General features: G+C 37.2%; 1 protein-coding gene across 2 annotated transcripts in view; it reads left to right on the top strand.

The window, feature by feature from the left end:
* RIGI (RNA sensor RIG-I) overlaps positions 1 to 27,650 on the top strand; it is an 87,699-nt gene that overhangs the window by 16,226 nt on the left and 43,823 nt on the right. The window contains exons 2-7 of one of the 2 annotated variants that reach the window (XM_020976230.2): positions 4,535 to 4,842; positions 18,964 to 19,098; positions 19,504 to 19,685; positions 22,376 to 22,523; positions 24,029 to 24,160; positions 27,341 to 27,436. In XM_020976230.2, the coding sequence (XP_020831889.1) occupies positions 4,737 to 4,842; positions 18,964 to 19,098; positions 19,504 to 19,685; positions 22,376 to 22,523; positions 24,029 to 24,160; positions 27,341 to 27,436 (799 nt within the window). In that variant the 5' untranslated portion in view covers positions 4,535 to 4,736. Of the gene's footprint in view, positions 1 to 4,534; positions 4,843 to 18,743; positions 18,876 to 18,963; positions 19,099 to 19,503; positions 19,686 to 22,375; positions 22,524 to 24,028; positions 24,161 to 27,340; positions 27,437 to 27,650 lie in introns of those variants that run through there. The other variant, XM_020976232.2, reaches the window with a different exon arrangement.

The raw sequence follows: 27,650 nt of genomic DNA, 5'->3' as shown, positions 1-27,650 counted from the left end.
CAAATTTAATCCTTTTTCAACACTATTATCCCTCAGAAAAAGTCTCATGCACAAATTCATTTTAATTGGCAAAAATTTTCCTTGACAAACATTGACTTTCATTGTCTTATAATGAAACAAGTACTGGTTTTGAACTGGGGTTATTTGAGTTCGTACCTTGACTATTTGCTAGAATTATAGAAATAGAAATTTCCACCAGCATCTCCCAGCATGTAGGCTGGGCTAGTCTTTTAAAGTTATTAAGGGTCAGCATAATGGAGAGAGCACTGGCTTTTAAGTGAGGAGGACCTGAGTTCAAATGTGACCTCAGATACCTACTTGCTGGCCAAGTCATTTAATCCTAATTGCTTCCTGCTCTCCAAAATAAGTTATTTAAACTGCCCTTGACTTGAATGGCCCAGGCTTTTAACTGGCTTCTTAGTCACCCAAATACAAAAACAAAAAAGCTGGAAGTTCCAGCTCCATTAAGGTCCAGAGGTTGGACCTGTTGACCACCTTGGGCAATGGAGGTGAGGAAGCTGAATTCAAATTTAATCAGTCCTGTGTCACTATCAAATTCCCCTAATCCCCACCCACAGTGGGATAACTTTTGCACTATGCCTCAGGCTTGTGACAGAAAAAAAAAATTGCAGCCCATAAAGTGCTATATAAATGAGAACTTTAAAAAAAAAAAAGACTTGTGTAAATTATGCTGTCACAAAAACTGGTTGGACTTTATCTTCTGTAACCAATCCCTGTTTCCTCTGTTGAAGGTATATGAAGGTGAGTGAGGTTTAAGATGGTGAAGATTGGTTTATGAGATCCTTGGGTTTGAAGAACTTTGGACAGAAAGCAAGGTCTCCTGATTTGGTTCAAGGAAAAACTTAATGCTGTGGTTAGCTTTAGTGCAGGATCCTTCTTCATATACCTTGTAATCACAATAGCTGGCTAGCTTGAGAAGGAAGACAAAAAAAGCAGTTGTACAACATTTGTGCCACAAGCTTTACAAATATCTCATTCGATGCTCACAACAGTCCTGGGAAGTAGGTGATGCTATCCCTGTGTTACAGTTGAAACCATGGAGGAAGTTAAATAACTTGTCCAGGTCACACAACTAACAAGTGTCTGAAACTGAACTTGAACTTGGGTCTTAATGGCTCCAGCTATCTACTCAACTAACCAGCTTCCTTCCTCTAGCAGAAGTCCCCAAACTTATTTGGCCTGCTGCCCCCTTTAAAAAAAAATTACTCAGCACTCCCTTGGAAATCTTTAACCCTTAAAGCAGTTTTTTTAAAAAAATTTGCATCATTTCAAAAAATACATAAAATATATTTTAAAAATGAAGTATCTTTAATATCGTATTGTAAATTGTGGGTTTTTCTTCCTGCATTGAAATTTTGGTGATGCAATATTGCATCATGTAACCATATAGTATAATATGGTATTGTAAACCAGTCATTACATGCACATATTCCTGCTTATGCATGCTTGACTGCCTGACAATGCACAACATGATGGCGTGCCAACACTTACTTGTTAGGACCTGTTGGCTGACTTGACCACTGATTAGTTATAACTTGCATTTTGTGTGTTTATCTGAAAAATAATGTAATCACTACAACTTTTAACTGTTACACAACAGATGAAACATGTATAAACCAGTTTTTAAAATTTTTCTTTTCTTATGCTTCCAGTGCCCCCTTATTTTTATTCAGTGCCCACCCACTTGTACTTGAGGCTACTACTGCTCAGCCCTAGATCGTTCCAGTGCCCTGCAGGGTGCAGTATGTCCCATTTTGGGCACCTCTGCTTCTAAAAGCAGAAGAGCACAAGATTTAATCCAGTGGGTTCAATTATCTCAGTGCAGGTGAGCCCCCATACTTTTCTGTCCTGCCCTCATATCCTGTCGTCCAGTCCAGAGTCATCTGACATTTGCTGGTCTTCTCCATTTACATGATCCACAGGCATTTCTCAACATGTCAAAAACAACTTTTTGCCCCAAAACATACTTTTCAATTTCGATATTTCTGTTATGGGCTTTACCCAGACTTTCAACCTTGGAGTCACCCTCAGCTCTTCTTGTGTCTCATGATTCATCTCCAATCAGTTGCCAAGTTGATTCTTCCTCCATAGTCTCTCACATGTGCCCCCTCACATGGCCACCCTCCAAATTGAAGCCCTTATCACCTTACCTATATCATTGTGTATTCTCCTAACTGGTCTCATTCTCTAGTTTCTCTTCACCATCTTCCACACAGCTTGTCAAACTTATATTCCTAAGGAACGTGTCTTGCAATGTCAGACTTCTCTACTTTAGTAGCTCCCTACTGCTAGGTTAAAATTTAAGTTCTTTTTGGCAATTAAAGCCAAAGCTCTTCACAGCTTGTTTTCAACCTGTCTTTCCAGACTTATTTCATCTTACCACTCTTAACATACTTATGTTTTAAATAAAATGAAACTCATCTCTTTCTGGTGACTGTATAAAATATTCCATTGCCTGCTTTCTTTCCTTTGCACAATCTGGCCCCTGTGCCTGGAATGTTTTCTTCCCTAGTCTCTACCTTTTGGAATCCCCAGCTTGCTTTCATTCTCTGCTCAGTTGCCAATCCTATTATACAGGCTTTTCTTTTATGTTCCTGGTTGTCACTGCTCTTCCATCAGCCCCATCACTTTGTATATAAGTAAAACTTTGTAAATATTTTGTATTTTCTTACCTGTGTACATGTTGTCCCCTACCCCAGTAGAATGTAAACTTGAAAGAAGGAACTGTTTTTCATTTTTGCTTTTTGAATCTGCAGTGCCTGACACATTGTGGGTGTGTTAGTGCTTGTTTAATTAAATTGACTTGCCCCAGAGGATTGGGCTTGGTAGTTACTTCTGGCACCTGGGGAGATGGTAGCTTTGGAACTCACCCCAATACATCCACCCACTAACATGTTCCTGATAGCCATGCATGAATCAAGCTTAGGGTTTCAGGGCTGACATGGTCCCTTATATCAATTTGGGAGTCACCAACTACAATTCTGATAAGATGGACCAGCAGACCTCACTGTCACACTGATCATGAAAGGGGCCCCTGGGCTTTACCATTTTTCTGTTACTCTGTTCTCCACACCTAGGTACTGCCATCTGCCCTTCAACTGAACCTTCGTTTATGTGTCATCTCCACCAATTAGATTGTAAACTCCTTGAGAGCAGGGACTGTCTAGCTTTTCTATTTGTATTCCCAGTGTTTAACATAGTACTTGAGACAATATGTTCTTAATAAATGCCTTTTCATTCATAAGCATGTCATTTCTCAATGGCAGTTTGAGAAGCAGGAGATGACAGGACAGTTTACTCAGGTCATGCTCGGTGGGTTTGTGCTAGGGCTTTGCATGACCTGATAATTACCAATAGTCTGCAGCTAGATAGAATCCATAGCAAATCAGGAAGTTTTTTGTTTTTGTGGTTCCCCCCTCCCCCCAATAAAACCTCTCAAGAGCTGTAGTGTTCAGTGAATGTGCATGACAGCTTGGGCCAGCTGTTCACTGCTAGTATTAGCCATCACAATAGCTGACTACTGAAAAAATCTGAAAAATTAAATCCCGGACAGTGTAGTGGACAGGGAGAATTCAGCAGTGATCTCCAGAGAAAGTACTCTGTTGATTCTGCCAGTGCTAAGAAATAGCTAGGTAACTGTAAGGTGTAGAATCAGTCGGTCTCCTGAAAGAAGCTGAAGAACACCTCTCAGTTTCCTAGGGTATTTTGTGGAGAATCAGATATTTGAGAGAATGGAAGAAGTACTTCAAGGAGGAAAGAAGAAAAGAGAATCTGGAGAGGTGAGGAAGCCTAACCTGTCAGAAGTTGAAAGGTAGAAGTGACAGAGGTGAAAAGAAAGCACATTTAAAGCTATATTCTGATCTCTTCCATCTCAGAATCCTTGTCTTTCAGGCTAAGCTCAAATGCTTCCTCTTTCATGAAGCCTTCCCTGATGCTCTTTGAATGAATGCAAGGACTGACCCACTTCTGAGTATAGAGGATCCAGAAAAGGGACGTTTAACAATTATCTGTGTCATGGACCTTTTTGGTAGTCTGATGAATCCTACTTAGAGTAACATCTTTAAATGTATAAAATATACACAGGAAATCAATTATATTTAAATATGATTATCAAAATATGAAAAAAAAAGTTGATTTCGCAGACTCTAGGTTAAGAACCCCTGATCTAGACTAAGTAGGGACCTTAGGGATTATCTAATTAAGCAACCAACTAACATTTATTAAGTACTTACTGCTTGCCGAATACTGTAGAGTCATGATTTTTTTTAAAAGGCTTAAACAGACTACCCCCAACCCCCTTATTTTACAGAAAAGGCCCAGAGCGGTTAAAACAACCCCCTTGTTCAAGGTCACACAGGGGGCAGTTTTTGTCTTATTAAGTCTAATGGGTGCTTAATAAATGCTGGTCCGATTAAAATGCCTTCTAAGTTTTTTTCCACTCGGCGCTGGCTGAGTGAGCCAAGTTTCTTTTCTTCAAGATTAGCTGCAGTTTCGATTTTCTCTTTCCCCATAGAGCTTCCTTCCCACCTCACATCAGCTGATTTGCGGGAACCACCTTCAAGATCTGTTCTGGTCTTTGCCACGCCCGGATCCTTCGCCATCCAGCTTCTGTCATTTAAAGGAGTCTGAGCGCTGGGCAAACTCCCTGGTTCACGGCTTGGAGCCTAACCCTTTACCCGTAGAGCTTCCTTGGGTGCTAAAGAGGAGACAACAACATGACGGCAGAGGAGAAGAGAAACCTGGAGTTTTTCGGAAACCACATAAAGAACATATTGGATCCCACTTATGTCTTGGACTACATGAGTGACTGGTTCTCACAAGGTGAGATACTACCTGCCTCCAGGTTTCCCGCTAGCTGTTCCCTTCATCTTCAGGGAGTAACCCTTTGCCCAGTTCCGGGTTCTAGGGTGGTTGAATCCTTACCTGGCCCTTTAAGACTTAACAGCCTGTACTGCCAGGCTGACTTGCAAACCTGCTGCAGGTGGCAGGTGGTTTTCGTGGGCATCTGAAGGTGCGGTTTATTCCGTGATTTTAAGTTTGTTGGTGTTCCTCTAGGAGTTCCTACTTGGAGAGCCTTGTGTTGGGGGAGACGGGGTGGGGCGGGGGAGGATGGCATGAGATAATCAGTCTTGGGAACGGCGGTAGAGACAGTCTGGTCCGGACCTTCATTTTTAAAGTTGTGAAAACGGTCCAGAGAAATGAAAAGAAGTACCTCAGGTTGCACAGCTTGCCAGTGACCAACCTAAATTATGAACTCGTTAGTATGTTTCCAAAGTTACTGCAATTTTTATAGCCAGCCTTTCCCTTTGATGAATTTTAATAAAGGTTTAATAATAACGATAGTGATAGTGATGATGATGGTTATATAGTGATTGTCTCAGTCCCTTTGAGACAAGTACTGCAAGTATTTCCACCTGAGGAGAAACTGGGGTTCAGAGTTTAAAGTGACTTATACCACAGTCACACAGCTTGTAAGTGTTAGAGTTGGGACTGGACCCAATCAGCCAGCCAATAATATTTATCAAGCACCTCTTAAAGTACCAGGCGCAGTGCTAAGCCTTTGGAGGTGGATGTGAGGAGTGGGGAGAGGTGGGCAGGAATTCAAAGAAAGCTAAAAAGAGAACCCCTGCCCTCAAAAAGATTACGGTCTAATAGGGAAGACAACGTGAATAAAAGAGATGCCAGAGTCCTTCTGACTTTAAATCCAGTGTTCTCATTTTGCTGTACCACACTGTATCTCTTGTCTTGTTTCTTTTCCTTCTTTTGATCCAGATTCCCCAGGCTAAGCAATAGACCACCTATCTGCATTGTAGTTGAATATTCATTGACAATAGCTGCATAGGCTGAGGGGGCAAGGCAGGATTTGAATCAGTAAATGGAGGGAATGTGCAAAGGTAATCAGGGACCACTCAGCTTGTTAAGTAGTTGAGGAGTAGCTGGGCAGGAGGGTAGGAAAAAGGAAGATATATGATTATAGGGAGAAAGCAGCGGTCATATCACAGTAATTCTTTAGAAGCAAAATGGTATGAAAAGAACACTGGATTTGGAGTCAGAGTTTGAGTTCTGATTCACTGACCCTTTCACTACAGCAGCTCTTCCAAACCTTTTTAGCCCTAATCCAGCCTCTCATGATTGCAGCCTTGGATGGTTCCAGTTGCTCTGATCTTTGAAATAATGTCTTCTCTAGGTTTCTTCAACACTGCCCTCATCTGGTTCTCCTACTTTTCAGACCACTGCTTCCTAGACTCTTATTTTACATCATTCTCTAGGTCATGCTCACTGTCTTCTGTCCTATATACTCTTCTCCCTCTAAACTGTCTGTCTTGGTAATCTCATCAGTTCTAATAGGTCATGCTCAGATCTATTTATCCAGCCCTAATGTTTTTCCTCACCTCTGGTCTCATACCACCAAATGCCTACTTTGACCTCTTGAACCAGATATCCTGTAAATATCTCAAACTCAAAATGTCCAAAACACCTTTCTTCACAAGCCCTCCCCTCTTCCCTGTGATAGTCTAAGACACTGAGATAATACACCTAGTAGCCCAGGCTCACAACCTGCTTCTCACTTTGTTACCCTGCATATCCATTTTGTGGCTAAGATTGGTACAGGCGCTTATCACTTGAACTACTGCAGTAGTAGCCTTCTGGTTGGTCATTTCCCACTCCAGTCTCTCTTCCACTCAGCTCCCAAAGTTATTTTCCCAAGGCATAGGTCTGACCACATCATAGCCCCCATCCCCATGTAATAAATTTTAATGGCTCCAGAATCAAATATAAAATTCTCCATTTGGCTTGTAAAGCCCTTTACAACTTGGCTTCCTCTTACCTTTCCAGTCTTATACTTTACTCCCATTTGTATTCTCTATGATCTTGAGACCCTGCCCTTACACACAACACTTGGTACCTCCTAACCACATCTCTTTTCACTGGCTCTCTCTCCCATGTCTGAAATTCCATCTCTCTTCACCTCTACCTCCTAGATTTCCTGGCTTTTTGAAAGAGTTAGTTCAAAACACTCCCCCACCCCCATATGCAAGAAGCATTTCCTGGTTTCTTCTTCCTTCCCCCTCACTACTAATGCCTTTGCTTTGAGATTATGGATCTCTGGCTTTGTAGCTTTCTTGTTTGTATAGAATTGTTTGCTAATTCCCCCACCCATTAGAATATGAGCTCCTTGAGGGCAGGACCATGTTTTTGTCTTTTTTTGTGTCCGCAGAACTTTTCTCTTTGCTTGGCCCATAGTAAGTCCTTAATAAATGCTTATTGATTGATTTTTCCTATATACTAGATGTGTAAAATGGGAATAATGAAGTTTGAATTACCCATTTCACAGTATAGTTGAGAGTACAAAATGAAATACTATATAAAAATACCCTATAAACTATTATATAAATTCAAGTTACCATCACTTACTATTTAATCTATACCTATCTGTCTATCTATATTTATTTTTCAATTTACCAGCATTTATTTTCTCTCTCCTACTGGAGGGAAAAAAACCAACCTTTAACAATTAGGCATAGTCAAATAAAACACTTTTAGACATTGACGACATTCAAAAATGAGTGTGATTCTCCATATATAATTCATTGAGTTAATCAGAATTCTTAAGTCTTATATAAATCAATACTTTTTTTTTAAAGTAGTGCCTAAGTATAAAGCATTTAGTGGGAGACACCAATCTTTCTTTAAATTGAAAAAGAGATTTTACAAAATGTAATCAAATGAAACTTAGTTGGATGTTCCTAAGTAAATCATTTAACAACAGTATCTTGGGCTACCAATTACTATCAATAAAATCTACTTCTTAAATCTCTTTAAAACCTGCCATGTTTTTACTTTTCCAGTTTTCTTACACCTTACTTACTTACACCCTTCTCTTATTCTCCAATCTAGTGTCACTGGCCTCCTTCTTTGTAGTTCTTAGCATAATCTTTGATCTGATGATTGAATGAATTTTCACTGGCTGTTCCTTATGCCTGGAACTTTCCACTCAACATTTTTGTACATTTTTTGTTGTCAACAATTTCCTTAGGGTATAAAATAAATGATGAAGATCAATGAATTGGGCATGCAATTAAAAAAGCTAGAAAAAAAACCAAATTAAAATCCCCAATCAAATACCAAATTAGAAATACTGAAAACCAAAGTAGAGATTAGTAAAAGTGAAATCAAGGAAGCTATTGGACTAATAAATAAAGCTGGTTTTATGAAAAAAAATAGATAAATCTTTAATTAATTTAATTAAAAAAAGAAAGAAGAAAACCAAGTTACCAGAATCAAAAATGAAAAGGGTGAATTCACCACCAATCAAGAGGAAATTAAAACAATACTTGGGAACTATGTTACCCAACTATATGCCAATAAATTTGACAGTCTTAGTGAAGTGGATGAATATTTATTTATTTATTTGGGGTTTTTTTGGTGAGGCAAGTGGGGTTAAGTGACTTGCCCAAGGTCACATAGCTAGTAATTGTCTAGTGTTTTGTCTGAGACTGGATTTGAACTCAGGTCCTCCTGACTCCAGGACTAGTACTCTATTCATTGTGCCACCTAGCTGCCCCATGGATGAATATTTATAAAATTTATTTGAATATTATGAATACTTATAATTATGAATTATGGTGAATTATGAATAATTATGAATAATTGTGAATATTTATAAAATATTTATAAATTGCCCAGATTAACAGAAAAGAAAAGAAAATACTTAAATAACCCCATTTCAGAAAAAGAAATTGAACAAGCCATCAATGAACTCCCTAGGAAAAAATCTCCATGGCCAGATGGATTTACAAGTGAATTCTACCAAACATTTAAAGAACAATTAATTTCAATACTATATAGACTAGTTGGGAAAATAGGCAAAGAAAGAATTCTACCAAATTCTTTTTATGATACAAATAATACTGATACCTAAACCAGAGAAAGAAAATTAAAGACCATGTGATGCAAAAATTTTAAATAAAAGATTAGCAAAAAGATTACAGCAACTTATCATGAGAATAATACACTATGACCAGGTAGGATTTATACCAGGAATGCAGGGCTGGTCCAATATTAGGAAAATTATCAGCATTAAAAAAATTAAAATCAACAATAAATCTCTGGGTTAATGGATAGGAATAATTTGGTTACTCCGATTGAGTAATTCCGAATTGTTTCCCAAAATAGTTATATCCTTGTAATTAGGGTTAATGTTGGAATTTGGCAGTGAAGTATGTATATAGTCCCTGAATTCCTTCAACAATAATTAAAATTACCCAGTATTCATTTTCATGTCTTTGTTCTTTCCTTTTACATCGTTGTATTTCTAATGTATATTGTTTTACTGGTTCTGTTTACTTGATTTTTTTTTTATCAGTTTATATTCTGTCCCATATTTTTTGGAATTCTTAATATTTCCCATCTCTTGTGGAATAATAATATTCTATTACTTTGATGGCTAAATTTTGTTTAGTCATTCCACACAAATGATAATACCTACTTTGTTTCCAAATATTTGACATTCACAGAAAGTGCTGCAGTGAATTTGCATATGTGTAAAGTATCTCATTCTGTCAAGATTACCTGCTTAGCAATAAGCTTTGACCCTCAGGTCAAATGGGTATAAATTTTGTAGTCATTTTTATAGCCTAATTACAAATTGCTTTCCAGAATATTTATACCAATTCATGCCTTCACCAAGAGTGCTATGATGAGCCTGCTTTCTCAAATGGGAATTTTGAAAATTGTGATGTGTCTTCTCTGCTTCTGTCTTTGATTCCCTTTTCTTCCAATCTTCCTCTATCCTCCAAACCCTTCACGATCAATTCCCTCTGTGACTCCTTTACCAAGTTGTTGCCTCTTTTTTCATGATTTTTGTGCTTCTCTCATTTCCCCCCTGGTTTTTCCTCTATCTCTCTTACTTGATTTTTAAAATCTTTTTTGAGCTTTTCCAGGAATTTTTTTTTAACCTGAGACCAATTCATGTTTTTCTTTGAGTCTTTGCATGTAGCTATTTTGACTTTGTAGTCTTCTGAGTTCATGTTTTGATCTTGCCTCTCACCATGGTAACTTCCTGTGGTCATAGTCTTTTTTTTATTGTTTGCTCATTTTTCCAGCCTATTTCTGGACTTCTTACTTTTTGTTAAAGTTGAGCTCTTCTTCCTGAGTGGAGGGAGCACTGTCTCAAGCTTCAGGTTTTTCACATTGCTGTTTTCAGAGTTAGTTCTGGGGGTCTATAACTTTTCATTTCTTCCAAGGTGGTATGATCTATGGAGAAGTGTGGTAACTGCTTTCCTGGCCAGTGCTCTAGTCTGTGAGCAACCACAAGCAGTTTTTTCCACCCTGGAACTTTGACCAGAGTCTCTATTCCTCTGCAACTGCACATTCCAATATGCTAGTGCTACTCCTCATGCTGGGACTGAGACCCAGAATCACATATGGCAATGCAACAGAGTCCTGGACCCAGTGCCAGCAAAGGGTCCCCTGAACTTTCTTTCTGATTAGTTGTCTGACCCTGTGGCCTTCTAGGTCCTTGGGTCCAGCTTTTTGCCTGAGTTTTGTCCAAGTTTTACGGAAGAAATCCTTTTATTAAGGGGATTTGTTTTGTGAAGTTTGGAGTCAGTCAACAAGCCTGCTGCTGGCTTGTTGGATTATACTCCATTCTCACCCTAGTGAGACAAACCTCTCCTACTAACTTGCCTTGGTTTAGCCCAGAATTGTTGGACCCCATCCTTTTCTTGGTTCTGTCCTTCCAGAATTCATTTTGAGGCACTATTTTAAAGCTGTTAAGATAAGAATTTGGGAAGCTCAATTAAGTCCCTGCCTTACTCCATCATATTTGCTCTGCCCCCAGTCAATTCCCTCTGAATGTGGAGTCCTTCACTACTGGGCTGATGCTGCAATCAAGACTGACCTTGCAAATTTCCAAAGGTTGGAAAATCCACAGGTCCCATTGGTCCACAGCAAGGCACACTGGAGCAGTAGGGATTGATGACAGAATTTGAATCTTGAGCTGAGTGACACAATGAGAACAGTCTTAGAAAGTCTTCTATAAGGATGGTAATGTTTCCTGGTAGAGAGGATTATTAACTGTAGATGACTACAGTAGGGCATCAACCTTCGAAGCTCAGCAGAGAGCTACACTCAAGATGAACTTCAAAAGAACAATAAAAGGCAGAAGTTCTAAGGAATTTCATGCTCTCGCTTATCAGTTCAGTAGCTTCTTGGGGATTATAAAGGTCCCCTGTCATTTTCTGTACTGCAAACTGCATTTCTCCCCTGGAACTGTTACTCTGCTGTCCCTGTGGATGACATCTGAAGGCTCTACAATCTTTGAGGATCTTCATTATGAGGCTGCAGTCTTGTCAAGCTGAATAAGCTCATTCACTCTCACTGAGAAGGGGTTTTGAGCAGCTGTCATGAAAGGCACAAGAAAAAAAGCTTTGCAGGAATCTTGTTTCAGGACTCAAGGCTCTGGAGGGGGAGCTCTAGTATCTTCTCCTGGACAGCAGGAACTCCAAAACAGCTCACTCTGTGGGTGCTATGATAGCTGGTTTCCTTTTAGACCCACCTCCTGTGAAATTTTTGCATCCACTTAGCTTCCAGCCTTTCTGACTGAACCTCTCTGGCTTAGCCCATTTCTCCACTGGTTTTTGTTCTTTGCCAGGTTTCACTTCTGCTCATGCTGTGAAATGACACAAAGTGGTCGATTTTCTGCCTTAGATTTGGGGAAGATGCCTTGGAGGCCACATGAATGAGGCCACTGTCGAATAGGCCATAGTTCTTGTGCTGCTTCTCCCTGAGCCCCATGAGTAGCAGCATCCCATGAGCAGTGAGTCCCTGGGTGGCAGCTACTCTGGGTGCTGAGGCCGAGCCTCTGTTCCTGCTGCTGCCCAAGTTACCTTTATTTAATGGAATAATAGTTAGACTTTGTGCTCAGTTGTGTCTTTTGTCAATCAATAGCAGACATGAATTTTTTTGGAGTTTTTTTTTGTTTTTAAAAATTGAAAATTGACTCAAAAAGTTATGGGAAATATGTTAATAATGCAGATTAAACTTTAAAGTTTTTTGTGCATGAATTTTTTTTTTCCCAGAGAGGTATTTGTTAAACATTTACCAGTATACTGCTGCCTACTCCCAACACAACCATCAAAGGCAGCCCTGGAGTAGCCCATAAATGTGGTCAGCCTTGGGCACCGGGTAAGTTACTATCCTACCCACTTAACCAAGAGAGAAATTAGAACAAAAGAGGTCAGCCAAGATCATTTATTTAGCCCTAAAATTGCACCAAAATATTAAAATTAAAACAATGATCTTGAAAAGTAATAAAGTACTCTAAGTCCTACTCATTCTTTTAGGTGGCTTTATTTAGTCTTTCTACAAATAAATTTTATGTGTGTGTGAATGGGGGAGGCATTTAGTTTTTGTTGGAAAGGGCCTATTACAGCAAGATGAAATATTTTCATTTTTAAAAGTAAAGAAACACTTCAAAGAAAAATAAAATCACTTCTGCCCTTGACAGAAGACACGACTGAACACAAAGTCTAACTAATATTCCACTAAATAATAGTAACTTGAATTTATATAAGTTTACAAAGCATTGTGATACTTAATTCGTTACAATTATTATCTCATTTGATCCTTGCAACAACCCTGGAAGGTTAGGTGCTATTATTATCCCCATGTTACTTCATATGAGGAAACTGAGGCAAACAGGTTAAGTGACTTGCCCAGGATCACATAGCTAATAAGTGTATGAGGCTGGATTTGAAATTGGTTCTTTCTGACTACAAGGCACCATATTTAGTCCTATGAACTCTAGAATTGACTTCTGGACTGTTAGAGGCTCAAGATAGGTTGAGAATTAATTATTCTGAACTTCTGAGCCCACCTCAGTTCTTCCTAGAATCTTTAAATCAATCCACAAGTGATTACTGAGCACATGGTGGGATATACTGATCTCTGTCTTCAAGGAGTTGATAGGCTAGTTAAGAGATGAAGTGAATATACATGAAATAATGTTAAAGTATGTGTGTTACTGTCAGATAAAAGGGCAAAATCAATGCAGGCTCTAGTATTCAGGGAAGACTTCATGGAATTTGAATTTAGTGAGAATGAGTAGATAAGGCTCTGTCTTTGTTCTAACCAGAAGGGAGAAGAGAGATCTATCAATTCTTGAGACTAGATTCTTTCAGGGTTTGGGGAAAAGCATTATTCAGCATACTCACCACAAAGGTTGAATCACTGGATGATAATAATAAAGTATAGACATATTCTCAAATCTCATCAACCATTTAGCTACTCCCTAGGCACTAGGATGCTCCACTCTGGGGTACAGAGATTTATCTGACCAGGAAATCTATTACAGCCAAGGAAGAATGACACTAACCTACTCTGTCTTAGTTTTTTTTTCTTTTTAATAGATTTTTAAAATTTCATTATTTCCTCAATTGCATATATAAAAAATTAATATTCATTTTTAAAAATTTTGAGTTCCTAATTTTCTCCTTCCTTCCCTCCCCTTCTTCACCCCTTGAAAAGGTAAGCAATATGAAATCACTCATACATGTGAAATCATGCCAGACGTATTTCCATATTAGCCATGTTGTAAAAGAAAAAACACACACACAAGAAAAATAGAGAAAGTTTAAAGTATGTTATAATCTGCACTTAGTTGATCAGTTCTCTCTCTGAGGGCAGATAGCATTTTTCATCATGGGTCCTTTGAAATTGTCTTAGATCAAAGAGTAGCTAAGTCTTTCACAGTTAATCATTCTTACAATATTGCTGTTAGTGTGGCCAGTGTTCTCCTAGGTCTATGCACTTCACTTTGCATTAGTTCATACAAATCTTCCCAGGTTTTTCTGAAACCAACTGCCCCTTATTTCTCATAGCACAATAGTATTCCATCACAATCATATACCACAACTCGTTCAGCCAGTTTCCAATTGCTAGCCATTCCCTCCATTTCCAATTCTTTGTCACCACAAAAAGAGCTGCTATAATTTTTTCTTTTTGCTTTTTGGTGAGGCAATCAGGGTTAAGTGACTTGCCCAGGGTCATACGGCTAGTGTCAAGTGTCTGAGGCCGGATTTGAACTTGGGTCCTCCTGACTACAAGGCAGAGCTCTATTTACTGCATCACCTAGCTGCCCTGCTATAAATATTTTTGTACAAATAGGTCCTTTCCCCTTTTCTTTGATCTCTGTGGAATACAGACATAGTAGTGATATTGCTGAGTCAAAGTATGCACAATTTTATAGCCTTTTGGCTTAATTCCAAATTGTTCTTCACAATGATTGGACTAGAAGATGGTAGAGTAAAGGCAGGGACTTACCTGAGCACTCCCAAATTTCCCACTAAACAACTTTAAAAGAATGCCTCAAAATGAATTCTGGAGCAGTAAAACCAACAAAAGGATAGGGTGAAACAATTTTCTAGCCCAAGCCAACTTAGAAGGTTGACAGAAAAGGTCTCTGTCACTGGGGTGAGAGTGGAACACAGTCCAGTGCAGGCCCTGCCTGGGCAAACTACCAGCAGGCCTTGGGGGAGACTGAATCTACAGCAGCCAATTCCTGCAGTCAGACAGCTGGTTAGAAAGAGATTACAGGGGAACCTTTGCTGGCCCTGGGTGTAGGACTCTGTTGCATTGCCCATATATGGTTTCATTTCACAGTCCCAGGGCAAGGAGGAGGAGGACAAGCACACTAGAGCATGTGACCAAAGAAGAATAGTCACAGTTCCAAGGTGGAGAAGAATGCTGAGTCACTCACAGACCAGGAGAACAGTGACCACACCTCTTCTTAGATCATACCACCCTGGAAGAACTGAAAACTTACAGACATCTCCAGAACTAACTCTGAAAACAGTAGCATGAAAAACCTGAAACTTGGAACATTGGCCCCTCTATCCTGAGAGCAGAGTCCAACTTTAACATAAAGTTAAATGTAAAAAAAAAAAAAGGTTGGAAAAATGAGCAAATGACAACAGAAAAAGAACCTGACCATAGAAAGCTTACTATTGTGACAGGGAAGATTTAAAAAAAAAAAACAACTCAGAAGAAACAACAAAGTGAAAATAGCCACATCCAAAGCCTCAAAGAAAAATGTGAATTGGTCTCAGTCCCCAAAAGAACCCCCAGAACAGCTCAAAAAGGATTTTTAAAACTCAAATAAGAGAAGTAAAGAAAAATAAAAACTGGGAAAAGAAATGAGTTATGCAAGAAAATAAAGAAAAAAGAGTTAATAGCTTGGTAAAGGAGGTATAAAAATCCACTGAAGAAAAAACACCTTAAAAAACAAACAGAATAGACCCCATGCTAAAAGAGGTACAAAAATCCATTGAAGAAAAGAACTTAAAAAGTAGAATTGGCCAAATGCAAAAAAAAAGGCACAAAAATTCACTGAAGAGAATAACTCCTTAAAAAGTAGCATTGGCCAAATGGAAAAGGAGGTGCAAAGCTCACTGAAGAAACCAATTCCTTAAAAAAATAAAATTGAGTAAGTGGAAGCTAATGATTCCATGAGACATTAAAAAACAAACAAAAACAAAAGAATGAAAAAATAGAAGAAAATGTGAAATATCTTATGGGCAAAACAACTGACCTAGAAAATAGATCAAAGGAGAAATAATTTAAGAATTATTGCACTACCTAAAAGTCATGATCAAGGAAACAGCCTACATGTCATATTTCAAGAAATTACCAAGGAAAACTACCCTGATATCCTAGAACCAGAGGGTAAAAGAGAAATGAAAAGAATCCACCAATCTCCTCCTGAAAAAGATTCCAAATGAAAACTCTCAGGAATATTATAGACAAATTCCAGAGCTCCCAGGTGAAGGAGAAAATATTATAAGTAGAACCAGAAAGAAACATACAGGATAACATAAGATTCAGGAGCTTTTACTTAAAGGATTAGAGGGCTTAGAATATGATATTCTTAGAGGAGCTAGGATTACAACCAAAAATCACCTACCCAGCAAAACTGAATCCTTTGGAGGGAAAATGAGATATTTAATGAAACAGAGGATTTTTAAGCATTCCTTATGAAAACACCATAGCTGAAAGAAAATCAGATTTTAAAATACAAGACTCAAGAGAAGCATAAAAAGGTAAATGGGAAAGACAAACACAAAATATTCAGTAAGGTTAAACTGTTTACATTTATATATGGGAAGATGTTACTTGTAACTTCTAAGAACTTTATAATTATTAGAACAGTTAGAAGGAGTATACATAGATAGAGGGCATAGGTATCAGTTGACTATGATGGGGTGATATTTAAAGAAATAAAAATTAAGGGATGAGAAAGAGGGATGCAGTGGGAGAAGGAGGAAGGAAGAGGCAGAATGGGGTAAATTATTTCACATAAATGATCCTTTACATTGGAGAGGAAGATGGAGATTGTGGTAGACAGTGCTTGAACCTTACTCTTAACAGAATTGTCTCAACGAGGGAATAACTTACACGTCCAGTTGGATATAGAAATCTATCTTACTCTACAGAGAAGTAGGATGAGGAGGGGAGAAGAGAAGGTGGTGAGGGGTGGGGCCTGACAGAAGGGAGGGTAGATTGGGGGAGGCAGTAATCAGAAGCAAAACATTTTTCAGGAGGGACAGGATGATGGGAGAGAAAGAGAAGGATAAACTGAGGGGAAAATAGGGTGGAGGAAAATATACAGTTAGTAATCATAACTGTGGGAAAAAAAATTTCCAGCAAATTTCTCTGATAAAGGCCGCATTTGTCAAATGTATAGAGAACTGAGTTAACTATAAGAATATAAGTCATTCCGCAACTGATAAATGGTCAAATGATATGAACAGTTTTCAGAAGAAGAAATCAAAGCTATCATTAGTCAGATTTAAAAAAATACTCTAAATCACTATTGACCAGAGACATGCAAATTGAAACAACTCTGAGGTACCACTTCACACCTACCGATTGGGTAATATGATAGAAAGGGAAAATGATAAATGTTGTAGGTGATACGGGAAAATTAGAATACTTAAAGCATTATTGGTGGAGTTGTGAACTGATTCAACCATTCTGGAGAGCAGTTTGGAACCATGCCCAAAAGGCTATAGAACTGTACCCATGTGCTCTGGGAATAGCATTGTCTGCCAGATCACTAGCCATGCCTCCAGCCTAGTCCACTAAGCCATCATCTGGTGAAGAAACTCTAGTAGAGATCTGATAGAACTTTCTTTGTGTAGGTACTATAGCCCTTCATTTCCTCCACAGCCTCAGCTACTGGAGACCCAGAAAAAAAAAAGCTCTCATCGAGGTCTTTAACACTGTCAAATGGTTCAGCATCAGGAAAAGATGTGGATTTTATCAATAGGAATAACAAATAAAGATACATTTCCATCTGCATTGTGCCTGAAGGACCTCTGAGCCTTTTAATCTGTATTGAAGCTGAACCTTATATGTGTATAAATATGTTGTCTTCCCCCATTAGTGAAGTCTTTGCAAGTAGAGATTGTCTTGCTCTGTCTGTATCCTCAAATATATTGATATTGAATCCACGTGTAAACTGATGAGAACAGTAGAAATAGTGATGGAAAAGAAAGGATGATTCCAGAAAGCCGCTTTGAACTATTCCCCACGTTACTAAACTGTATATACTTTTTGACTCAATAGTTCTATTCTATTCTATTCTATTCTATTCTATTCTATTCTATTCTATTCTATTCTATTCTATTCTATTCTATTCTATTCTATTCTATTCTATTCTATGATAAAATCCCAAAGAGATCAAAGAAAGAGGAAAAGGACCCATATATACAATTTATACAGTAAAAACATTATAAAGAATACAACTTTGAAAAACTTGAGAACTCAGCAATGTAATGAACAAACTTGATTACAGAGGACTAATTAGGAAGAATGCTACCAGTTTTTTAACAGAGATGATAGACTCGAGATGTAGAAAAAGACATATCTTCAGACATAGTGTGACTATTTTGCTTGACTGCATATTTGTTACATTATTTCAGTTGGGTAGAGGAATAGCGGGAGGTAAAAAAAGAAAAAGGAAAAAAGACAAAAAGGAAAGAAAATAGGGTTATTGGGGAATCTTATTTTTAAAAAAGAAATAGAAGGAAGTTAGGGCAGTTTTGAAAATGAGATTAGAGTTTATTGCTGCTCTGTAGTAGGCAGTGAATATGAAGAAAGATACAATGTGGTAAAAAAAAAAGCAGACTAGGCAAACAATATACACAGTGATTACAATGTAAATGGAAGGAACAAAAAAAATTAAAGTTAAGATCAGTGTAATTATAATGAATAAGCTTGACCTTAGAGAAGAGATGAGAAAATGGCAGCTCCCACCCTTACTTGCAGAGGTCAGTGTATAAAGTTTGGAACATTGCATAATGTCAGACTTAATTGATGAGTTGGTAAGTTTTACTGAATTGCTTCTTATTCTTTATCATAAAGGATGGTTCTTTTGATGCAGTGGGGAGTGGAAATGGTTATGTAAAAACAAAGCATAATAATTTTTAAGAATATCATAGGTCATAGAAAGTTAGAACTCACTATGATGACTTGACTTTCCCAAGGTCACACGGCTGATTAGTGGCTGAATCAGACCTTGAACGAGGTCTCCTTACTCCCTGTTTGGTGTTTTTTCCATTGCACAATGTTGCTCTGCCCCCAAGTTCCTTCTAATGCTATGATTTATATCTGTTTGTGTATTTGTGTTCATATTTATGAGGAGTTTTTGGAGAGGAGTTCCACTCTATTACTTCCTGTCATGCCATCATCTTGGTTGTGCCTATATGTGTGTGTGTGGTGAGCATATATATAGAGAGACGGAGTAAGGAACTAACTAGAAAGAGTATTTCCTGAGTCACAGAAAACCTCAAGTAAGGGTGGGATTTATTTTTTGTTGGTTTTTACTTGTTGGCTGTATAATATTGAGTGACCACCTTTTGCTTTCCTTACTATTGCTAGAAAATATACAGAGTATCCAAGCTATGAAAACAAATAAGGGAGTGACAGCAGCTGCTACACTTTTTCTGGAGTGCTTATTAAAATTTGAAGAGACTGGCTGGTTCCGGGGCTTCCTGGATGCACTTCATGGAGCAGGTGAGTTTCTTCTTTCTGACAAATATCTGAGTAATGTAATTTAGTGGCTGGTAAGTAAAAGCAAAAACAAGGGGGAAAATTACCTCCCTTCTTTCTTTGCAGAAGTGGGGGACTATGGTTGTGGAATATTGCATATGCTGCCAGATGTCCTTGTGCTGGTTAGCTTTGCTAACTGCTTATACTTTTTTTTGGTTATGAGGAGGCCCTACTCCTTTTAGGGGAGGGCCAAGGAGAATGGAAAGAATATTTGAAAATGAAGGGAGTGTAAAAACAAAAGATAGCAACAAAAAAAATTTAAAATTATTCTCCAGATATGAATTCATCTGGGTAGAGTTTTGGTTCAAAAACAAGTTTAAGACACAAAACTTAGATGTCTTATTTTCTCCTGTTTTTTTTCCCCCCCAGGTTATACTGGGCTTGCTGAAGCTATTCAAAGTTGGAATTTCCAAAAGATCGAGAAGTTGGAGAAGCCCAAATTGCTTTTGAAATTTTTACATAAAGAATTTAAAGATAACGTTCATGTAGACATCATCCTCCCTAGAATTTCTGGGTGCCTAATAAATCAGCAGTGTGAAGAGATCAGACAGGTACATACAGCTCTTCAATGCTAAGACAAACAAACAAAAAACCCAGGGGGGAAAATGCACTAGTTTTCTATGGAAAGCACAGAGAATTTAAAACTCTCTAAAGCTCACTTTATCCAATAACCTTTAGTATCCTTGCCTAACTCAGAAGCAACTTAGAAGAAAAAAAAATCTTAAGTGGACATCTCCGTCTAGATGTTCTGTAGGCATTGCAAATGCATGTCCCAAATAGAATTCCTTATTTTTCCTTGCAAACCAACCCTCCATGTCTCTGTTTCTGTGAAGGGTATTACTATACTTCTAGGCACCCAAGTTTGCAACCGTGGAGTCATCCTTGACACACAATCCCTACCCCTCAAGACAGATAAGCTGCAAGTGTTGTTGATTCTTTCTCTGTGGTTCTTCTTAGTCCCCCTTTTTGTTGCTAATTAATTATTCAAATTAATAATAATGATAAGAATAATAACTTGTATATATTGCAGCAATGTTTAGAAAGTACTTTACCAAAATTACATTTCTCCTCTAAATAACCCTGTGAGATAGGTGCTATTATTTTTCTCTTTGTAAAGATGAGGAAATTGAGGCAGATGGAGATTAGTTAAGTGACTTGCCTGCTCACATAGGATAGTGAGTATTTGAGGCTGGATTTGAACTTGAATCTTCCTGACTTCAAGTCTTGGGCTCTCTCTGCTGTACCATGTTGTACACCCTCAGTAAAATGTAAGTTATTTGAGGGCAGAAGCTGTTGTTCATTTTACCTTTGTACCCCCAGTACTTAGTATAGTGTTTAGCACACAGTAGTCATTTAATAAATACTTGTTGGATTGAATTGAATCGAATCATTATCTGTACCCTCACCCTTTTGGTTATGTCATCCAACTATCAGTGAAATAACTAAAACTAGACAGGAAAAGGGAAGAGAAGAAGCAAATTCATTCAATTTACGAAATGAATATAGCATTTTAGAAGGATGTTTTTGTTATTATAGTGCTACTGTTTATACAGTTGTTAAACTACTACTACTACTACTACTACTACTACTACTACTACTACTACTACTACTACTACCACCACCACTACCACTACCACAACCACCACTACTATTACTACCATCACTAAGACAAGGCCTTGTATACGGCAGGAACTTAATAAATATTTATATGGACAAGTAATTTTTAATAATGAATAAGTATATAATTATGTAAAATAATAATAATGAATTATGTAAGCTATATAACAGTAAATTATATAAACTGATAAATAATAATAATTGTAACTACTACTATAATTTATTATGAAAAGTCTCATTCCATTTGATTAGAATATAGGTAGGTTGGGGATAAGAAGTGGGAATTGGACCAATTCTAAAATAGTAATAACTTTTTTCAGAAAGATAGGCACGAGTTAAAAGGGATGCTATGTGGTTGGGAAGACAGCTTAAAGTCAGTAAGTCTTGGGGTCAAGTTCTGCCTCTGACATACTGTTTATATGATTGGGCACAAGTAACTTAACTTCTTAGGATCCCCAAGCAACTCTCTAAGATGCTAAGTTGAGCAGCCATTTATTGCTGCCCCCTTGCATTGGCAGAAGGGTTTCATCCTCATAAGGAGCCAATGCTCTATACAAATAAAGTCACAGAACTAACCAGGGGCAAAGATTTTTCTCATTCACCACTATTAAAAGAGGTATATTGCATTCTCAGATATGACTTCATCAGACCTCAGGGACCCAAAATCTTTATCAGAGGAACACTTCTCCAATGTTATCATGAGATAACATTCACCAATGGGTAAATTCATAATAGTTGCCATTTATATAATACTTTTTAATTTGCAAAATATTCTCGTCTTATTTGTTCTCATTGAATTCTGTATTAGATTCAGTTTTTGCTTGGGGAATCATCTCTGCTCTTATAATTTCCTACCAAACTTTTATAAACATATTTTGCCATAAATGAAAATGGTCTGTAATAAGGAAAATTATTTTGGGGGTTCTGTCACTAACAGGCAGCAGCATGTACTGGGAAATACAAACAAATAAAAAAACTGACCTAGAGTTTAGTCCTAGCTCTGTTACTAATTGATATTTAAGCTTGGGCTAAATACTTAGCCTGTTTCAGCCTCAGTTACTTCTTCTGTGAGATAAAATCTGGCTAGATATTATAGGGTCATAGATTTCAAGATGGAAGGCTTTTTCAGAGTAATTTACAACTTTTTCACTTTCAAAGTGATGAAACAGGTTCAGAGACTTGCTCAAGGTTACACAAGTAGAAATGGGCAAAGCCAAAAGTTGAATTCAAGTCCTCTGATTGGAGATTTAGGACTCCTGCTATAGTGCCACACTGCTAAGGTCCTCTCCGGCTCTGAAATTATGTGAACTCAATATTTTAATAACCCATGACACTATATGCCAGGACTTGACTTTAAGCTTTTCTTGAGAATGTCAGTGGGAGAAATGGTACATTGGATTGAAAGTTGAGAAGCCCAAATTCTATTTTTGGTCCTGCAATTAAGTTTCCATATATCCTTATACCAGTACTCCCTTAAGTTTCCTCATCAGCATCAGATAATAGATTTTTAGAACCTTTTTCACCTGAGAACTCATGGAACCAAATTAGATTGTCATAATCTAGTAAATGTCAAGTTGTTTCATACATGACTTAAAAAGACTTTTCAACAAATTCTATTTGCCAGGTTCAAAACAACTTAGGGAATATTGCTGGTACAGATAAATTGGTTGAATATCTTCTTCGATCAGACAAAGAAAATTGGCCCAAAGTGCTGAAGTTGGCTTTAGAAGCTGAAGAATATGAATTTAGTAAGCTGTGGACCCTGGAGGAAGGTAGAGTGTCACAAGGCGGACTGTTGAAATGGGAAGTGGGAGGATATTGAAGAAAAAAAAAACTTTGCCTGCTTTTTTTACTTGCTCATTCTTGAATACAAAGGTAAGCAGATATGGCTGTCTCAAAGAAAGGCTATGAAATGATATTTTGGGAATTTAGTAGATACCAACCCACATAATAGTTTGCCTCTAGAACCCTAGAGGTAAACAGAAGTTAGCTTGTCTTGGTATAAAATAGATTGAATGGGCAATATAATTTCAAAGGATTAACTTGTTAAAATTCATTCTGACTTAATTTAAACTGACTGAGGTGGTGTTTTGTTTTTCTTTTGTTTCTTTTTTAAACTTGAGTCTTGGTAGTTGGTATAAGCTAGGATTATATCCTAAGCATGAAGAGTTTGAGAAAAATTGAACCTTTTTTTGTGACCAATCTGGGGCTCAGATTAACTACACTGATTGTCTGGGATCTCTTGAGCTGATTTAGAAAATCTGAACACATGTCCCTTGAAGATGATTCCATATCAGTCCACTGTTTCAGAGACTTGATTACTTGACTAGTAGTTTAGGGACAAGATTTCTAGTCCTGACTTTGCTTCTTACTTGGGCAAATTACTTAAATTGTTTGATCCTCAGTTTTCCCACTTGTAAAATGAGGAATAATGTTTCCCTTATGCACATTCCAGGTTTATCATGAGCACCAAATGGGATAATGTATATGAAAACTGTTTACTGTAAATTCTTCATAATATGTTATAATTACTTTATAAATGTGCTATTATTATTACATTCTCAAAAGATCCATGATTTTTATCATTCCCCAGCAATGTAGATTACATTCCATATGTGTCATATTAGACACTCTGGCCAAAAAAATTCATCACTTGGTAGCCAATTTTTTGGTGATGAGATGATAGTGGTGGTGGTGATTGTCAGAAATCCTAATTTAGACTTTCTTGGACACCTTTGACTGTAAGTCTAGAAATCATTTTCATAGACATATGCTTTCTTGGTGCTGGAGTTATTTAGAGACAGATATTATAAAGGCTTGTTGAATCACATTGGAATGAGTTACATTATGGGATTCCAAACACTGAATGTTTCTGACTAAGCTGAAGAATATGTAAAGGGATATTTAAATATTTCAAGTGTGAGATACCTAAATATTTCTAAATATATCTAAATATATATTTCTAAGTATATCTAAATATTTCAAAGCATTACCATGTTGTAAAAGTTGAGAATACTTCATCTATTCACCTATCCACTAGTTGAGAATACTTCATCTATTCACCTATCCATTTATCAATTTGTCTCTGTGGTATGAACTGGATGAGTATATTTTTCATATTACTTTTCCTCAGGATCATATGGTCATCAATCTTATGCACAAACCTGCATTATCCACCCTAAATATCCCTAAAAAGATCCCATCATTCATCTTAAATTCCCTAAAATGATGAGATCAGTTGTATTAAGATGCTAAAATGCTCATCGTCCTTGTTCAGATACAAATGGAACAAAAAATGCTGAGATGTATGATTCCCAGGCTGAAGAGAATGGAGTGTCTACAATGCAGATATGTTACAAAGAAGAATCAGAACAGCAAAATCTCAGTGAGAATTCGTGTCCACTTCCTGGTATGCAAAGTTGTTTATTCTTCTAATCAATAACACTGTGTTCTAAAAATCTAATAATGAAGTATGATTGTAAATTTCTTTAACATTGCCAACAGGAACCCAACTCTAATCTCTCTTCCATAGGACAACTCTTTAGATATGTAAAGATAGCTAACTTGTTTGCCCTAAGACTCTCTTCTCCAGATTAAACATTCTTGCTTCAGCCAATCCTTGTGTAGTATGGTTTTTTTTTTAAACTCCTTTATTTCTCTGGTTGCCTTCTTGTCTATGCATTTCAGCTTGTCAGTTGCCTTCCTAAAATGTGACTCCCAGAACAAAATGCAATACTACATATGTGGTCTAATGATAGCAGAATATGGTGAGACTTTTATTTCCATTGTTCTAAACCACTTATAATTTAATTGACTAATTAATTCAACTTAATATCATACTAGTTTTGGGTAGAGACTGCAGTTACAATGTTAATTCATTGAAATTAATAGTTAATGGGAGTCAAATTTGTTAATTTCACTTAAGGTTGTGTTAGGTTTGAGAGCCTTTTTTGGGGGGGTTGCTATATTAAACTTTTGATTCATTGAACTTTCAATCTATTAAAAAAAAACCCAGGTCTATATCATATAAATTGTTGTTTGGTCATATCTCTCCTATCCTATCCTTCTGCTGTTGACTTTTTGGAGCCCATATGTAGTACTTTGTATTTATCCCCATTAAGCATGTTATTAGATTCAGCCCATCATTCTACCCTGTTGAGATATTTTTTGGCTTCTATTTCTGTCATACAATGTTAACTATCCTTCTTCACTTTGTCATATGTAAATCTGATAAGCATATCATCTGTTCCTTCATCCATAAAATGAATAAATACATTGAAGACACCAGAGCCAGGGACAAGAAAACCCTTAATGCTAATATTAATCACAACTCTTTGGATATAGTCATAGGAACAAAGCTTTAGAGCTGAAAATTACCTTGGATATCCGATCCAAACCCTTCATTTCACAGAAAAGATGTTAAGTGACTTACTCTGTGTCACAAAGCTAAGTAAGTGTCTGAAGTAAGAGTCAAACCCAGGTCTTCCTGGTCCAGAGCTCTGTCTTTACTGCACTGTCATCTAATCAATACCTAAGTAAACCTAATTCTGCTATGATCTAGTTCACATTTCTTTTTTTTTTCTTAAGAATATTATTAAACATTTTCTTAATCGCCTTGTCAAAATTTAGATATACTTAGAACATACAGGGATTTGGGCAAAATGTCAGGGTTGATTGAACTTTTATAGAAATTTTAATAGATTTTAAATTATAATAGGTTAATAGAAATTTATTTGCTTAGAAGTGATAATCGATCAGGCTATGACAGTGACAGTGAATAAGTGAATAAGATGTTCAAGGAAAAGAATGTAGAGAAAAAGAAAAAGAGAGAACTTTCAATAAAATTTATTTAGCTTAGGAACCTATAGTGACTCCAAAAATGACAAGCATATGGATAGCCCTACTCAGTGTATTCTTTGAAGGAAATCTTACTCACAGAGGCTGAGTAAATCCCCTACTGATATGTTTTGACTCCTTCATGAAAACTCAGCAGTTTTATGAGAATAAGTAATGATAAATTGTTACTGACGAGTCATTAGGGTATGTAAATAATTAAGCCTGTGTTTATACTTTATAGCAGTGGAAGAGGAAAGGGGAATTATGAGTAGGGATAGGGACGACTCTATGGGACCTATTACATGTCTGCAAGTTTGGGAAACATACTCAAATGTTGTTTTATTTGGAATATAGGAACTGAGGTTTAGTTGTATTTTAGTAAACATTTGATATTGAGTTAACTTTCAGAACAAGTTACTTTTCAGTCTATAAGAGCCAACAGAATCTTGGGGAGAGTAGTGATTAAAAATTCATCTTATTTATTTCTCATATTAAACCTATCTTATTAGTCCCAGAAATACAACATTTTCACAATTCAGTGAATTTAGCTGATAAAGAGGAACTCATTTTAAAAAGAATTAACTTGGTTTATATTTATGGACAACTACCTAACTTCTCATTCTTCTTGACCTATGTTGTCCTGTCCATCATGATCTAATAGATAGAGAGTTGGCCTTAAACTTAGGAAGACTTGAATTCAAATTCTGTCTCTGACAGTATTCTAGGCCGGGGCTTCTTAAACTTTTTCTATTCAAGACCTAGAGTTTAAGAAGTACTTAGGCAACTCTCTAAAGCCAAAAATTGCAGAGAAGATGCTTTCACTAAATAGCCATTATGTATTTGTTATCTGTCATCTAGATCAATGAAGCTACCTCTTCAAACTTGATCTCAAGAGGTATTGCTCTTCTTGATATATCCCCTCCCTGCAAGGCCCTAAGATCTGTTCTTTAAGAACAAATCTATTTATTTGACTTTTACTTTTTTCCCACTTGCCACTGACTTGATTGATCTCCCTGCCTGTGGTCTGTTTCTACCCTCTCTCCTGACATCTGACCATGTCACTCCCTCACTCAGCAAACTCTAATGTCTCCTTATTACCTCTGGGTTCAAATACAGCTACCATCTGGCATTTAAAGCCTTTATACAAACTGGCTTCAAAAATACCTTTCCTGTCTTATTATATATTACTTCCCTTTAGGGATTTTATAATCCCTCTAAAGCTGCCTTCCTTATAAAGCACCATCCATTTCTTAATCCTATGCCTTTGTCAGGCTGCCAGGAATGGTATTCCCTTATCACCTCTGTATCTTAGAATGTTCAGTTCCCTTCAAGGATCCCTGCCTCCTACATGAGGCCTTTTCAAACTTCTCCATACTTCTCCTCTCCGAAATTATTTTGAATATGTTTTGTGCATTTATTTTTAAAGTACTTGTACACGTGTATGTTTTCCTTGATACAATGGAAGCCCCTTGAGGGTAGGAACAATTTCATTTTTTGCCTCTATACCTACCATAGTACTTAATAAATGTTGGTAGATTGATCCTTGTTAAGTGAGGGCTGAAGTAACTATGGTTAACAAGGACTACAAAGTTCATGATGAAAGCAATGTATGGGAAGTGCTTAAAGTCCTTGGAAGGAAGACTTTAAATCAATAGGACAGTAGTTCCTTTCCATTGGAAAAGAAATGTTAAGAAACATGGGGCTACTCCTTTGAATTACAGATATTTAATCACTCTGCATCTTTGTCTTACAGAAATTCCTGAGAAGCCATTGAAGCCAAGGAGTTACCAGCTGGAGCTTGCCAGCCCAGCTTTAGAAGGAAAAAATACAATAATATGTGCTCCCACTGGTAAAGCCCACCTCCATCCTTTCTCCTCCCCATATAAGGGAAAAGGTTGAGACCTACCCATCTTCCCTACTCATATGCTTTTTTGAAAAAACTGCCATGAAACATATATGGTCCCAATTAGTCTAATCCCAAGGTATTTTGTTGTTAATGCAATTTAAGTTTGTTAATTCAGCTTAAGGTTGTGTTAGTTTGAAGTGAAAGATTAATGTGGAAG

The sequence above is a fragment of the Phascolarctos cinereus genome, unplaced genomic scaffold, assembly GCF_003287225.1.
Source record: "Phascolarctos cinereus isolate Bilbo 61053 unplaced genomic scaffold, phaCin_HiC Scaffold_4;HRSCAF=312, whole genome shotgun sequence".
Classification (NCBI taxonomy): domain Eukaryota; kingdom Metazoa; phylum Chordata; class Mammalia; order Diprotodontia; family Phascolarctidae; genus Phascolarctos; species Phascolarctos cinereus.
The sequence above is the reverse complement of the archived record's forward strand: the minus strand, read 5'-3'. Positions and strand labels throughout refer to the sequence as shown.